The sequence below is a fragment of the Periplaneta americana genome, chromosome 5 (assembly GCF_040183065.1).
Source record: "Periplaneta americana isolate PAMFEO1 chromosome 5, P.americana_PAMFEO1_priV1, whole genome shotgun sequence".
NCBI lineage: Eukaryota > Metazoa > Arthropoda > Insecta > Blattodea > Blattidae > Periplaneta > Periplaneta americana.
Window position 1 is genome coordinate 55,952,810 of NC_091121.1, and position 13,273 is coordinate 55,966,082.

At 39.4% G+C, this 13,273-nt stretch overlaps 2 protein-coding genes across 2 annotated transcripts in view; one reads left to right on the forward strand and one right to left on the reverse strand.

Moving 5' to 3' along the window:
* Positions 1–9,265, reverse strand: part of LOC138699627 (UDP-glycosyltransferase UGT5-like) — a 38,067-nt gene extending 28,802 nt beyond the window's left edge. Inside the window, exon 1 of the mRNA XM_069825647.1 lies at positions 9,109–9,265. Within this exon, the coding sequence (XP_069681748.1) occupies positions 9,109–9,198 (90 nt within the window). The 5' untranslated portion in view covers positions 9,199–9,265. The remainder of the gene's footprint in view (positions 1–9,108) is intronic.
* LOC138699631 (UDP-glycosyltransferase UGT5-like) overlaps positions 1–13,273 on the forward strand; it is a 121,719-nt gene that overhangs the window by 37,393 nt on the left and 71,053 nt on the right. The window lies entirely within an intron of this gene.

A 13,273-nucleotide genomic window follows, 5' to 3' on the forward strand; every position in this document is an offset into this window, starting at 1 on the left:
AGAGGGGTGCCGGATGACTTAAAAATGACTGTCGTACGAAAGAGCCTAAAGAGCCGACCACTCAACTGGGCGCTAGTGGCCCTAGGGGATAATGTCACCTATGAGGAATTCAGAGAAAAATTTTCGGAGAGATACTGGGGACAAAGACAACAACAAAGAATTAGGAAGGAAATTAATCAGAGCAGGTTTGACGCGGGAAGAGGCGTCTCCATGATAGACTATTTTCTTGAAATTGTTAAGAAAGGGAAAAGCCTCAATCCGCCAATACCGGATTCAGAGCTGATCCAAACTGTGATTTCGCAGTATCCCGAGAACATAAGATATAATCTGATCGTAGCAGGGCCCCGAGACTTCGGGGAAACAATAGATTTATTGACTGCGCTGGATGGTTCGGACGCCACGCACTATGAATGTAGTGGACAGGCAGATTATGAACATGGAAAAGGAAAGGGTTCAAGCCCCACCGACCAGAAAGCGGGGAAGGGGGCAAGTACAGCCTTTTCATCCCCAAGGAAAGGAGCCCAAAATCAGAGTAGCTGGGGTTGTGATAGGAGCCCCAACAATGCATATAGTCGATACCATAATGGTCAGAACGGAGGGAATAGTCCCAACAGGGAAAGAAGGATTGACCCGCCCTTTGGGGGCCCTTACAATAATATTAGGAACAACCAGAGCAGCCACAACAGGATGAGAAACGATAGAGGAGGTGTTGGTCCCGTGCGTAGGGTTAACCACATACGATGGTACACGGGAAGACAAGAGAACGGAAATAGTAGGCTTAGAACCCAACCACATTGGCTTCGAAACAGAAATTACCGACAGGGATTCTAGCAGCCTAATTTTAGCAGGGGACCGCAAAATCGAGTTGATTGGAGGAGACAAGAGCAGGAGAGAGGTAGGCGAGACGTCCTACAAGAAATGGCCTCACAAGGGTGCAATAGGCCCCCTACACAGTGTAATGTGGGACAAAGTAGGAATAGAGAAATGAACGGACGTCAGCAAAGTCCGGTCAGAATGAATATGGACCGGGAGCCTATAAATTGTAGAAATAGAGACGAGGTAGCAGTGGAACCGACTGCATCACACTCGGGAAACTGCTAGACAGAAGTCTCAAGGGTTCGGAGATTTCTGTAGCTAAGTGCAATAAGTCACTATCAAAAGAATCCACCAACGCGGTAAGCGTAAAGAGACAGAGCGAGATTACTAACCCAGAGTTAGAAAATAATGGGACTTATGTATTGCCTTATATAGATGCTAAAATATTTGGGACAAAGTGTTGTGTGTTGTTGGACTCGGGCTCCACAAATAATGTATGCAGCTTGGAATTTTTTCAAAAGGTTAGGGATTCAGGAATAAAACTGCAAACGTTACCGATATGTTCACTGTACTGTGCAGGCGCTCTAAGTAAGAAGAAGGAAAAGGTAAAATATCAAGTATGGTTCGAGTTAGAGTGCGGAGACGTGAAATTAAATGCTATTTTTCTTGTGATACAAAGGTTGACTACCGACATCATTATTGGAGTAGAAAGCTTCTATGAATGGCACGCGCTATTAGATTTCAGGGAAAACAGACTAGGGGTTACGGCAGGTAACGGCAGTGTAGGCCATGTCCCATTCAGTAGGGATAGCGCTAGATCGGAGTTAGATGGAAGAACCGCGGAAGAGATAGGATTACAGGAAGAGTTATTTTTTGTAGAGCACCTCAAAATTTGTAAGAATGTAATTATAGAGGTTAATCCGTGGGAAGGTAACGAGGTAACTAGGGGAGTGTGTCAAGTAGACTGCGGAGAATGCGAGTTGTGTATCGGCGAATTAGTCCAGGCGAGACAAATAGGACGTAATCTCATTAGCGGTAGGGCCAGATATTGTAATGAGATTTCGCCGGGCGATCTTAGGCAGGTAGACGCGTATAACAATAGGAAGACAGATACTTTCGAAATAGTGAGAGATAAAGTTAACCAGGCACACGGCCTGAGTGAGAGTGAAAGAAAACGCTTAATGGATGTTGTAGGTAGCCATTTAAATGTCTTTTCAGACGCGCCGGGTCTGTGTAGAGTGTATACACACAAAATTAAGGTGGTAGGAATGGAGGAATTTCGACATAAATGTAGACCCATCCCCCTATCTTTAAGGGATCAGGCAGACGAAGTCATAAATGATATGTTAAAAGACGGAGTTATAGAAGTATCGGACTCGCCTTACGTAAATGCATTGTGCTGGGTTAGGAAGCCCAATGGAAGCTTAAGAGTGACGATCGATGCCCGACACGTTAACTCGTTTTCAGTTAAAGATAATTTCAGGACGGAGTCAGTGGACACTTTGTTAGGCCGTATCAGTGACTGTTCCATATTCACTAGTTTAGACTTGACCAGTTCGTATTGGCAGATTCCGCTGGACGAGGACTCGAGAAAATTCACAGCGTTCCTACATAACGGGAAAGTTTATCAGTATACCCGATGCCCATTCGGCATCGCGAGTTCTGGATCTGCGCTACTAAGAGCACTTGACATAATTTTTGGTGATTCGACGAAAGCTTTTCTGGCACAGTACATTGACGATTTTCTTATATATGGCAATAATGTGGATAGGCATATTAGGGATATTGATTTTGTACTTACTAAATTGAGAGAGGCTGGTATGACAGTCAAGCTGGGGAAAACAGCATTTTTTAAAGTTGAGACAGTTTTTCTGGGTTACGTAATTTCGTCTGACGGAATTAGACCGGACCAAGAGAGAATTCAGAGCATTTCGAGGATCCCGCCGCCGCGGAACCGGAAACAGGTTCGTAGATATCTAGGTATCCTACAATACCAGAATCGGTTTCTCGTCAATTATGCTAAGCATGTAGCCCCACTCAGAGCATTGTTGAAGAAGGATACACCCTTCAGGTGGGGGTCGGCAGAGCAGGAAGCATTCGATCGAACGAAACTGCTTTTCGCCGACTCAATTCTGCTGGAAAGGCCTAACGACAGCCTACCTTTTCAGATTTATACTGATGCGTCTTCATATGGATATGGAGCAATCCTATGTCAGACAGATGAAGAGAATAAGCGACATGTGATTGCCACAGCTTCTAGGGGACTGTCGCGTACCGAAAGCAACGCATCAATCACGGAACTTGAGATTTCTGCTGTGTACTTCGCACTACAGAAGTTCCGTCAGTATATCTTTAATAGGCAGATCATCATATTTACTGACCATGTAAGCCTAGCTTTTCTGAGTAGAAGCAAATTGACGAACTCTAGAATATCTAGATATGTGCACGAAATTTTGGCTCATGATGTGACGATTAGCATATTCCGGGGGCAGACAATATCTTTGGTGATTGTCTCTCTCGTTTGAATTCCAAATCGGGGCTACCGGAAACTATCACCGCCCCCGCGTACGAAATTGCCGTGATGAAAATTGATTCCACGAGGAATGGAGCTCTGACGGGAAAATTTCGGAAAATTGCAGATTTGCAGCAGGAGGATTCCACGATAAGGGCCTTAATGGACAAAGCTAGAGAAATCTCACAGGTGAAAGACGAAGTGTATGGATTGCGCTCTGGTATCTTGTATAAATTGCATGGTAGGGATATCCAGAAGTGGAAGATATACATACCTGCGAGTATGGAGAGTGAACTTATAAACAACTTTCACCTATCTATATGTCACTCTGGGAGTGATAGGATCATTTTAACTATGTCAGAATCATTTTATATTAAGCAACTGTCAAAGAAGGTTAGAAGGGTAATATCTCGTTGCGAGGTCTGCCAGAGGGCGAAACCTCTAAATGTAAGGTATGACAATGTACCACAAGTCATTATCAGGGGTAAAAAGAATGAACTTGTAGCAGTGGACGAACACGGTCCAATGCCCGCATCGTCCTTCGGACACAGGTACATATTTGTTACGTACGATGTCTTCACAAAATTTGTAAAGATTTACCCTTTAAGAAATATCTCTAGCAAGTTGTGTGCTGATAAGCTGGTTAGAGACTACATACCGACTTACGGCCCGGTAACGGCGGTGCTCAGTGACAATGTGTCGGTACATAAATCGAAAGTGTTTTGCAAAAGGCTGGAAGATGCGGGCGTGAAACTATACAATTGCTCCGCATACTTTCCCAGCGGTAATCCCTGCGAAAGAGCGCTTAGGGATATATCATTGTACCTCCGTATTCTGTGTCACCGAAACCATAAGGACTGGTTTAGGCAATGTGAGGTGATCGAGAGAGTCATGAACCACTCTATCAATCCAACGACCGGAATAGCTCCGATCAAACTTATGTTAGGGATCGATCCCGATCCTATGATAAAGAGCTTGCCGCAAGCAATACAGGAGGGTGAGCCTCCTAGTGCGGAACTACTGTGTAAACTAGCTTTCGACCGAATCAGGAAAAAGGCTGAGTATAGACTCGGTAAAGTTAAAAGATATCGCCACAAATGGGAGCCCACACCCGGCGATCTGGTATTGCTAAGGGACGTGAAGTTATCTTCCGCCCTTAGAGGACGTTACTCACGCATGGAGCTACTGTACAAGGGGCCCTACGAAATTAAGAGTAAATACGGAGACCATACTTTCGAATTGGTAGAAAGGGGAAAAAGTAAACCTGTTGGAAGGTACCACAAGCAACTCTTGCGGCCTTTCAAACAGGAGAGGCAAGGAGGCAGGAATGAGAAAGAGTAGGATGGTTAGTCTCACGCGTACAGCTAGGTGAACCTGTACAGGGCGGCTGGTACAACCAAGCACGCAGAGTGTGTAATTGATCAATTAATAAATAAATGTAAATATGTGAATGAATGGTATTGTACATATGTAAATGTGGATATAAATTGTACATTGTTGTGCTTATTGTGTGAGAGTTGTGTACATAGAAAGGCTTGTGAAGATATATGTAATATTTATTGTAATTGTTTGTAGTGACATTGTAATCTCACTGTATTGTAAATAATGTGTTACCGGCTGATCGCGTGGGGGAAGTATGAGGCTAGTTATAGGCAGAAAGCGGGGACATCTCATAACATTGGAAACTCTTTCGGGAATTTCCAATGGTTATGTAGATGGGCATTTGAAGCAGTAATTAGGAGAGGGAGAGACCGATTTATTAGCGAAGTGATATCTCCATATTTTTATTACATGTATTCGCGGGGATGTTCTGGCGACTTCGTTAGAATTAGCTTCCCCACACAGGTGTTTCGTCACTTGTCAGCATCGGACAGATTTAGGGCCACCTTGAGCGGGGTTTCGTATAGAGACTCGATGAAGCATAAAACCCTAAAGTTAGACTAGACCCGTGGGAAAGATACTGCCAAGCTTGGGTTTTCCAAAGAACGGGTATTCTTGTGAGATATACAAACTAATTAGATGTTATGGGAAATCCAAAGTTTAAATTTAGAGATGACATATTTCGCGCCCAATAAGAAGAGATCTTGGTCCAGCTTATGAGGTCACTTTGGACCAATAGGGAATAGATTTTAGGCCAGTTAGTGACGTAGTTTTTAACCAATAGGATAGTTAGTTTTAGCGTAGGATAGGTTTTTATAAATAAGGGTGACGGGGAGCGGAGATAACGACGACTATTCCGCTTCGGAGCGGAGATCATCAAAACAACTTTACATCGTGTCGGCGGCCCTACATACAGGGCAGAATAACTACTTCGTTTGGTGTCGACAGGACTACTACTTCGCTTCGTGTCATAGTGTACTGGACAGAGTATTGAATTTGTAGTATCGGATAGAGCTTATTCAGAGCCGCCATAGAGTCGATACAAAAGGCGACCAACGATTGAATTATATGTCAGCCGGAAATACATATTCTAGGGTTTACCAAGTGGATACGACAATAAACTTATAGTTTTGAAGTTTACGCTGCCTTTTATTTAAGTAGCCGGCTTGGTATTATTCCCGACATCACCCTATACCACAACAGTACCTCGGCTACCCTGAGTGAATCTCACGCAACATCGAGACGCACCCACCCTCAAATGGCGCCCAACGTGTGGTCACAATAACCACTCACCCTCAAATGGCGTCCAACGTGGGAACTCAATAACAGACTACCACCCACAAATGGCGTCCAACGTGGGAACTCAATAACGACATCCACCCACAAGTTTGGCAACTCAACCGTTGTTACCATAGCAACAGGCTTACCACGCTGTGTGACATTCAGTTGTTTTTCCGATCGCAACGCTCCTCTCATGTACCATCTTAAAAAAAAAAAACAAGTAGGCCTATAGAAAGTGGGATCGGGTCGTATTCAATATGCATGAAAACGCGTATCGTATTCAAAATGATCTCGATACGCTAAGCGCATGAACGGTAATAATTTGTTTCATGTGTCAGCTGTTTCACCAAGAGCGAGCGAAATTATATATGTTGAAAAGGCGTGTTGTAACACATAATATTTCGTATTTTCCTGAAAACCATTATTACCATCCTTCATTAACAGCCAGAATATTAATTTTTCATGCGCCTCATTAAGAAAACTGAACACTGTTTATAACTAAGGCCTACTGAGTAGCCAACACGGTAACATTAACCAACTACCAACATACAATTAAATTTTCATATAAAATAGAGGCAAAAGTTTTACCAGCAGAAAATGAACATAAAGATTTAGGTATATTATTTAGGAGTAATTTTACATTTCATAGTCATATTAATATAATATTATAAATTTGTCCTATAAAAGTTTAGGTTTTGTTATGAAAAATTCTTGTAAATTTAAAGTCAAAACTATAATAATTTTGTATAATTCCATTGTTCGATCAAAATTAGAGTATGGTGCTCTTATCTGGAATCCAGTTACTAACAAATATATTCTGTTACTAGAAAAAAATTCAAAACAAATTTTTAAAATGATTATATTACAGACTTTATAATGATTATCCTATCTATGAGAGTTATGCTACAATGCTTCAATATTTCCATTTTACTAGTTTGCAAATTAGACGAAATTGTCAATCCTTAAACTTTCTTTATAAAATTATTAACAATAAGTTGGACTGTGTTGGTTTATTTTCTTATATAACATTATATGCACCTAAGCTTAAAACGAAATTTGGAAATTTATTTTACATACCAAGGACAAATACTAAATCCCACAAAAATTCCCCAGTTTTCCAAATGTTACAGTTATACAATAAATTACATCCTCACCCGAATGTTGATATTTTCAATATGAATTTCTCTAGATACAGAATTATTTGTTATCATATTTTACAGAATATTGTTATTAGTTAATTTGAAGCTATTTTCACACCTTATTTCAATTTCTCCTTTTTTATTTCTCTTAATTCTATTTTGTTTCAGTTTTTAATAAGTGTATGTTTTCTTTTCCTTGTTTATGTTTTATAGATTAATTTGTTAGTCGTGAACATTGTAATTGGGCTTTGCCTGTTATGTTCAACAGCAAATGAATGAATAAATAAATAAAATAAATAAATACGCTAACTACTTTCGAAACTCCAGTTTCGGTATTCAAATCGTTTTCAATACGTATCGAAAATTACATGAAAACAGGGATAGGAGGGATCGTATTCAGTACGGTAAACGTAATCAAATTGATTGAATACAGTATTCCATAAAAACGTAGTATATATTAGTAATTTCACTAAGTACCACTATTATAAAAAATTTAAACGTACGTACTAATATTATCACTATCATCTTAAAACACCAATCCCTAATAAGCGCTAGCCAGAATTTATGTTTTCCACAACTGCTAAACGTAAACTGAAGGCTGTAATTTGAAAAGTGTCTCTGTAAATGATCACTGAACATATTACATAAGATTAGAAGAATGTAAGTTCACATAGGCTATAGCGTCGTGTTCATTGTCCTTTTTTATTGCGGAAATGTCAGAACTAGCCCCTAGCTTGACATTTTGAAGTGTATTTGAAACTTACTCCCCATCACAGGATCGCTGACTTCCAGAATCAGTGTTGCCATACCTACTGATTAAGCAGGAGATTTCCTGTTTTTTTCATCGAATCTACTCTACTTCTTTTTTTGTCAAAAGTCCGAATTTCTCCTTCGTTTTTGGCATGCTGCAGTCACCTGGTTCTATGCCCGGATTTTAAATTTATTACATATTATATTATGTCACCATGTCTTACTTTTCCATCTTATACACAAGTCAAACAATGTTTTCATTTGTCTCCCCAACGAGCTAGAAGCAAGAATATTCTTCTAGCTCGTTGTGTCTCCTCCTCTCCTGCTCTAACGCGTCCCCACAATGATGCTTAAAGAGCAAGAACACGTGAAACAGTGAGAGAGTGAAGCGTAGGTAATGGTATTTTGTGTTACATATCGTGCACCGTGTTCTTTTAAAATGATTGAAAGTGTCCCAGCAAGAAAGAAGAGTAAATACTTCTTCCCAGAATTATAAATCAGAGTGGGAAAATTACGAACAGTTTAAATTGTAGTTATGCAAAAACAGGAACAGGGATCGTTTTTCGTCTGTTATAATCGCAGCTAATGCAGTGCTGTCTTTAATATCATCTTTAAAATAAATCTCCTTCTATCTAAAATAGTTTGTCAATATACAAAAAAAAAAAAAAAAAACTCCTGATTAATACATTTTAATGCGAAACATTGTCAATGAGACATTACTGTGTAAAAGCAAAATTGCATGACTTATTTACATACACTGAGTAAAGATGAAGTAGTAATATTTAGCAAAATTGTTCAATTTCATTGGTTAGGGATGTGCTATATAGTAACAAAACAGTATCATCTTTCTTACAGTATACACTGTTTTGTAATTAATATTATGATAAGAATAGAAAATTCATGTTTAATTAACCTACTGTAATCTCCTGTTTTTCCGATGGTTTTCTCCTGATTTTCGTGAGTAGGTCGTGGCAACATTGTTCCAGTTACCGATACTCGCTGTGAGGGTTGCGAACGAATTAGCCCTTAAACTTTTATGTCAAAAATCTGGTGGGGCTAAGTCCCTTCAGTCTTTGAAGGCAACCCTATTTCAGATCTGCTTGTAACTTATGAGCTCAAGTGCAAAAATTTAAGTCTCGTGAAATTGCGCGAGGTTAGGAATTGTTACCGGTATTGTTATTGAAACTGAAAACGGCGTTGAAACTTGTGCTAAGGAAGTTTTGTACTCACCTCTTCGCCTTGTATGCAGCCTGCTTCGCTTCCACTCACAGACTCAGCTGTATTTACTGCTGTGTATCCCCAAGTGAAATGCTGTTGCATTCACGCCTCCTCTCCGTCTAACCTTGGAAATCTCCATCCGTCCGTCCGCAATGACGGAAGCCGTTGTCATAATACTCGCTTTAAAGATCGGGGGGTCACTGACTTCCCTCTCGATTATGGTCAGTATAACAGTTCTGGAGGGAATACAAGAGTCATGTTGCGGGATTTCAAAACTTCACTTTCGTTTCCGAATCTAGGCGATATAGAATGGTATGGCACAATTTCTTATTCTTTGTTTTGCTCATTAAAACGGTTCTTGGGGTGACTTGGTGAATCTGTTATTAGCAAAATTAACTTACCTCAGTAAATACATAGCGTTCTGCCAAATGGCACAGTTTTCACTGCAAACCCAGCATTCTCCAATCATGCCTATCTTCTGCCTTCCTCTTAATCTCCACATAATTGAAGAGTCCACTGCAAGAATGATGGATGTCATTTGGAATGCATTTTGCAGGAGAAGCAATTGAAAGTTTGAAATGCTTAGCGCTCAAAGCTTAACTGTGATTTTCCGATCATTACTGCACATTGGCTATCAGTGTTAATGCCATATAACTCTCTACGTACATTCTATATGTCTTAAGCTATGCATTGACAGTCTTGATTCATTTTCGACAAGAAAGTGACATCCACCATTCTTGCAGTGGACTCTTCAATTATGATCCATTGTATCTTAATGTCGTCTATCATAATGATATCTTCTTCTACCCTGAACTTTTCTCCCGTTCACCACTTCTTCCAGTGCATCCTTCAGTAGGCAGTTTCTTCTCAGCCGGTGAGCTAACCAATTCACTTTCCTCTTCCTGCTCAGTTTCAGCATAATTCTTTCTTTACGCACTTTCACACATTTTCATTTCTTATTCTGTCTATCCAATTCACACGCTCCATTCTTCTCGATATCCACATTTGAAATGATGCTAGTCGCTTCTCTTCACTTCGCCGTAATATCCATGTTTCTGCTCCAAACAATGCCACACTCCACACCAAGCACTTCACTGGCATCTTACTTAGTTCTTTTTCCAGAGCTCCGCAGAAGATGCTCCTTTTTCTATTAAAAGCTATCCTCCTTTTGGGTTCCTGGCAGCAGTTCATGTTACTGCTTATAGTATACTTCAAGTATTTGAAGCTGTTCACTTGCTCTACTGCCTCATTTAGAATTCGTAAGTTTACCTTCTTTACTTTTCTTTCTATGACCATGGTCATCGTCTTGTTGGTATTTATTTTCATTCCATACTGTTCACAGCTGTCATAGCTCCTGTAGCCTGTATCCTTTAGTATATTTTCCCCTTCTGCTAACAACGCCATATCATCAGCAAATCTTATACATTTTATTCTGCTTCCTCCTACTATCACGCCTCCCTCCCTCCCATGTTCTGAAAACAGTTCTTTACTAAATCCTCCAAGTAGGTGATAAAGGGCATCCTTGTCGTACTTCTCTCCCTATTTCACTTCCTTCAGAAATTTCTTCTCTTATCCTGACTTTGATTAGTATTTAAATGTAGTACTTATTGTTATTTTAAATCCTTAATGTCTGTTAAAACATTTTAAATTTAATTGTGATTGTTAAAAATGAAAAATCACCCCGTTTACAATGACATTGTAAAGTCTAAATAATGTATTTGGGTATTACTTTGTTAAAACATACAGTAGGAGTCCTATTAACGCGGTTGTTGTAGTACTTAACTCCCGTGTTATCGGAATGTGACTAATTGTACAAATGAGTGATTGCGTGGAGGTGTAAAAAGCTACAAAATAAAACAAAAAGAAAAAGAAACACCCACCAGCTGTTTAATTTACTCCATGAAATTTAAAATACAGTATACACTGTTTACCTACATAACCTATAGGAGAACTAATTTGCAACATGTGCAAATAAAAATGTTCATCCACATACCCTTAAAAAATATGATCCGAACAGGTATTGTGATGTCATCCCAGCCTTTATCATGACATGAGGCGGGTTCCTTTCCAATTCTTGCACAAATTGAGGGTTTTCCTTAGACCAGAAAACCACAGTCCTCCTGTGAGAACTGCGATATATCGCACATTCATCAGAAAATAGTACTTTTATGCGAGACAGACCACTTCGAAATTGTGTCCACATCATGAAACGTTTGTCTGTTTACTTACGGACCGTGTAGAAAACCACCTAATTACATTCTATTTTCATGGTACCACTAGCGACGTCAAAGTAAACTTTTCATGTGATAGCGTTCCAATTTTTATATTTTGTACCTCGAACATAGACTTTTCACATAAAACGTTGTATCAGACACAGAAAAGTATGAACAGTCAATATTAAAGTACATCTAAACAACACGTGCATTTTATCCCTCATTAAACATTAAGGGCCATATTCATAGACATTCTTAGCGCGGGCTTCCTGTGGATGATCAGCGAACTAATTTTTTTCGTATTCATAAACCAGTGTTAGAGATATGATATAATATGATATGATATGATATGATATGATATGATATGATATGATATGATATGATATGATATGATATGAATCTTGTATAAGTAATCATTCGATAGCCGGTGCTAGTTTAGCATGCTCGTAGCGCAAGCTAGCGAAATGTCTATGAATAACACCCTTAAGGAACATATTACCTATATTTACATAAAACGTAGTCATCAGTTTAAAATTTGAAAGCTAGTGTTTACTTTCTTTCCGATTTGGAAACTGTCAGCATTTACTTGAAAATACTCATATATGTGAGATTAAGACTGCGTGCAGTTTCCTTCAATTAAAGGCTGGTTCACAATAAACCGGGAATGGAAGCGACAATGAGAACGAGAACGGAAATAGTGTTAAAATAAATGTATTTAAATGTGAGCATTCATAATAGTTAATTGTGAATGCTCACATTTAAATATATTTATTTTAACAATATTTCCGTTTTCGTTCTCGTTGTCGTTTCCGTTCCCGGTTTATTGTGAATCAGCCTTAAGCCTTGCCACACATCTCGGTCTCGGAGCTATGCGTCTTAGACCTCGGGGCTATGCTTCACAGACCTAGGAACTGTGTTAATGAACTCGAACTATGCGTCACAGACTTCGGTTGCTACGCGTCACAGACTTCGGTTGCTACGCGTCACAGACTTCGGTTGCTATGCGTCACAGACTTCGGGGCTACGCGTTACAAACCTCGGAGTTGTATCTCACAGTTCTTCGGAATATCTGTCACAGATTTCGGTCTGTAATTTAAGTGACACCTCATCAAACCTTCTCTTCTAATCTTGTCACAAACCTTGGCGTGCCTCTGTCCCAGATGGTGTAATGCTTCTTTTCCATTTGTACTAATATTTCATTCGCTCTTTTTGTCTTTCTGATATTGTCTTTACTGTTACTCCTATTACGACGAACCATAGCTTTTGATTTTGTAGATCGGTGATGGTGATACAGAGTCGTTAGTGATAAGCTTATATAATTTATTTTATAATGGTGTACTCAAACTAATCATTTAATAGTATTTGATCTAACGAATTATTGAATTTGATTTCCAATTAGATCTACTCCAAATTACATTTTCCCCCAAAAAGAAAAGAAGAGCTATACAGTACCCGATAAACAGTACACAAAATGCAACTGAAAGATGTTCCAAAGTAAAAACGAAATATCCACTGTCGGAATCAAATGCAGTAGATTGGGCAGTTGAATACAAATCTCTGCTTCTTAACATAAAATCTTTAATGATTTTGCTGATCAAACCTGTTTCCACCATGTGAGTAACAATACTGTTGAAATATTCAAAGAGCGGGTGACCTTTCCTCAAATACATGGTGAGACGAAAAGTCAGGAATGCTTCCGGAATGTAACAGAACCGATGGTTTTTGGCAGGACCTGACGCGAAATATTCCATGTTTAAATCTCCTCCTAGGAAAGCATAATCATTCCTTTTTATTAAATTCAGGCGACACGGTTTGTAATCTTCACACATCTCACACCTGTTATGAATTTCTACCGCTCTAGGATCGTAAGAGTGCCTGTAAAATATATTCAAGCCAGGGTGACTTCCACATCGAATGTCAGATTCTATAAAATCATCAAGATCTTTTATTTGCTTCTCATAGCC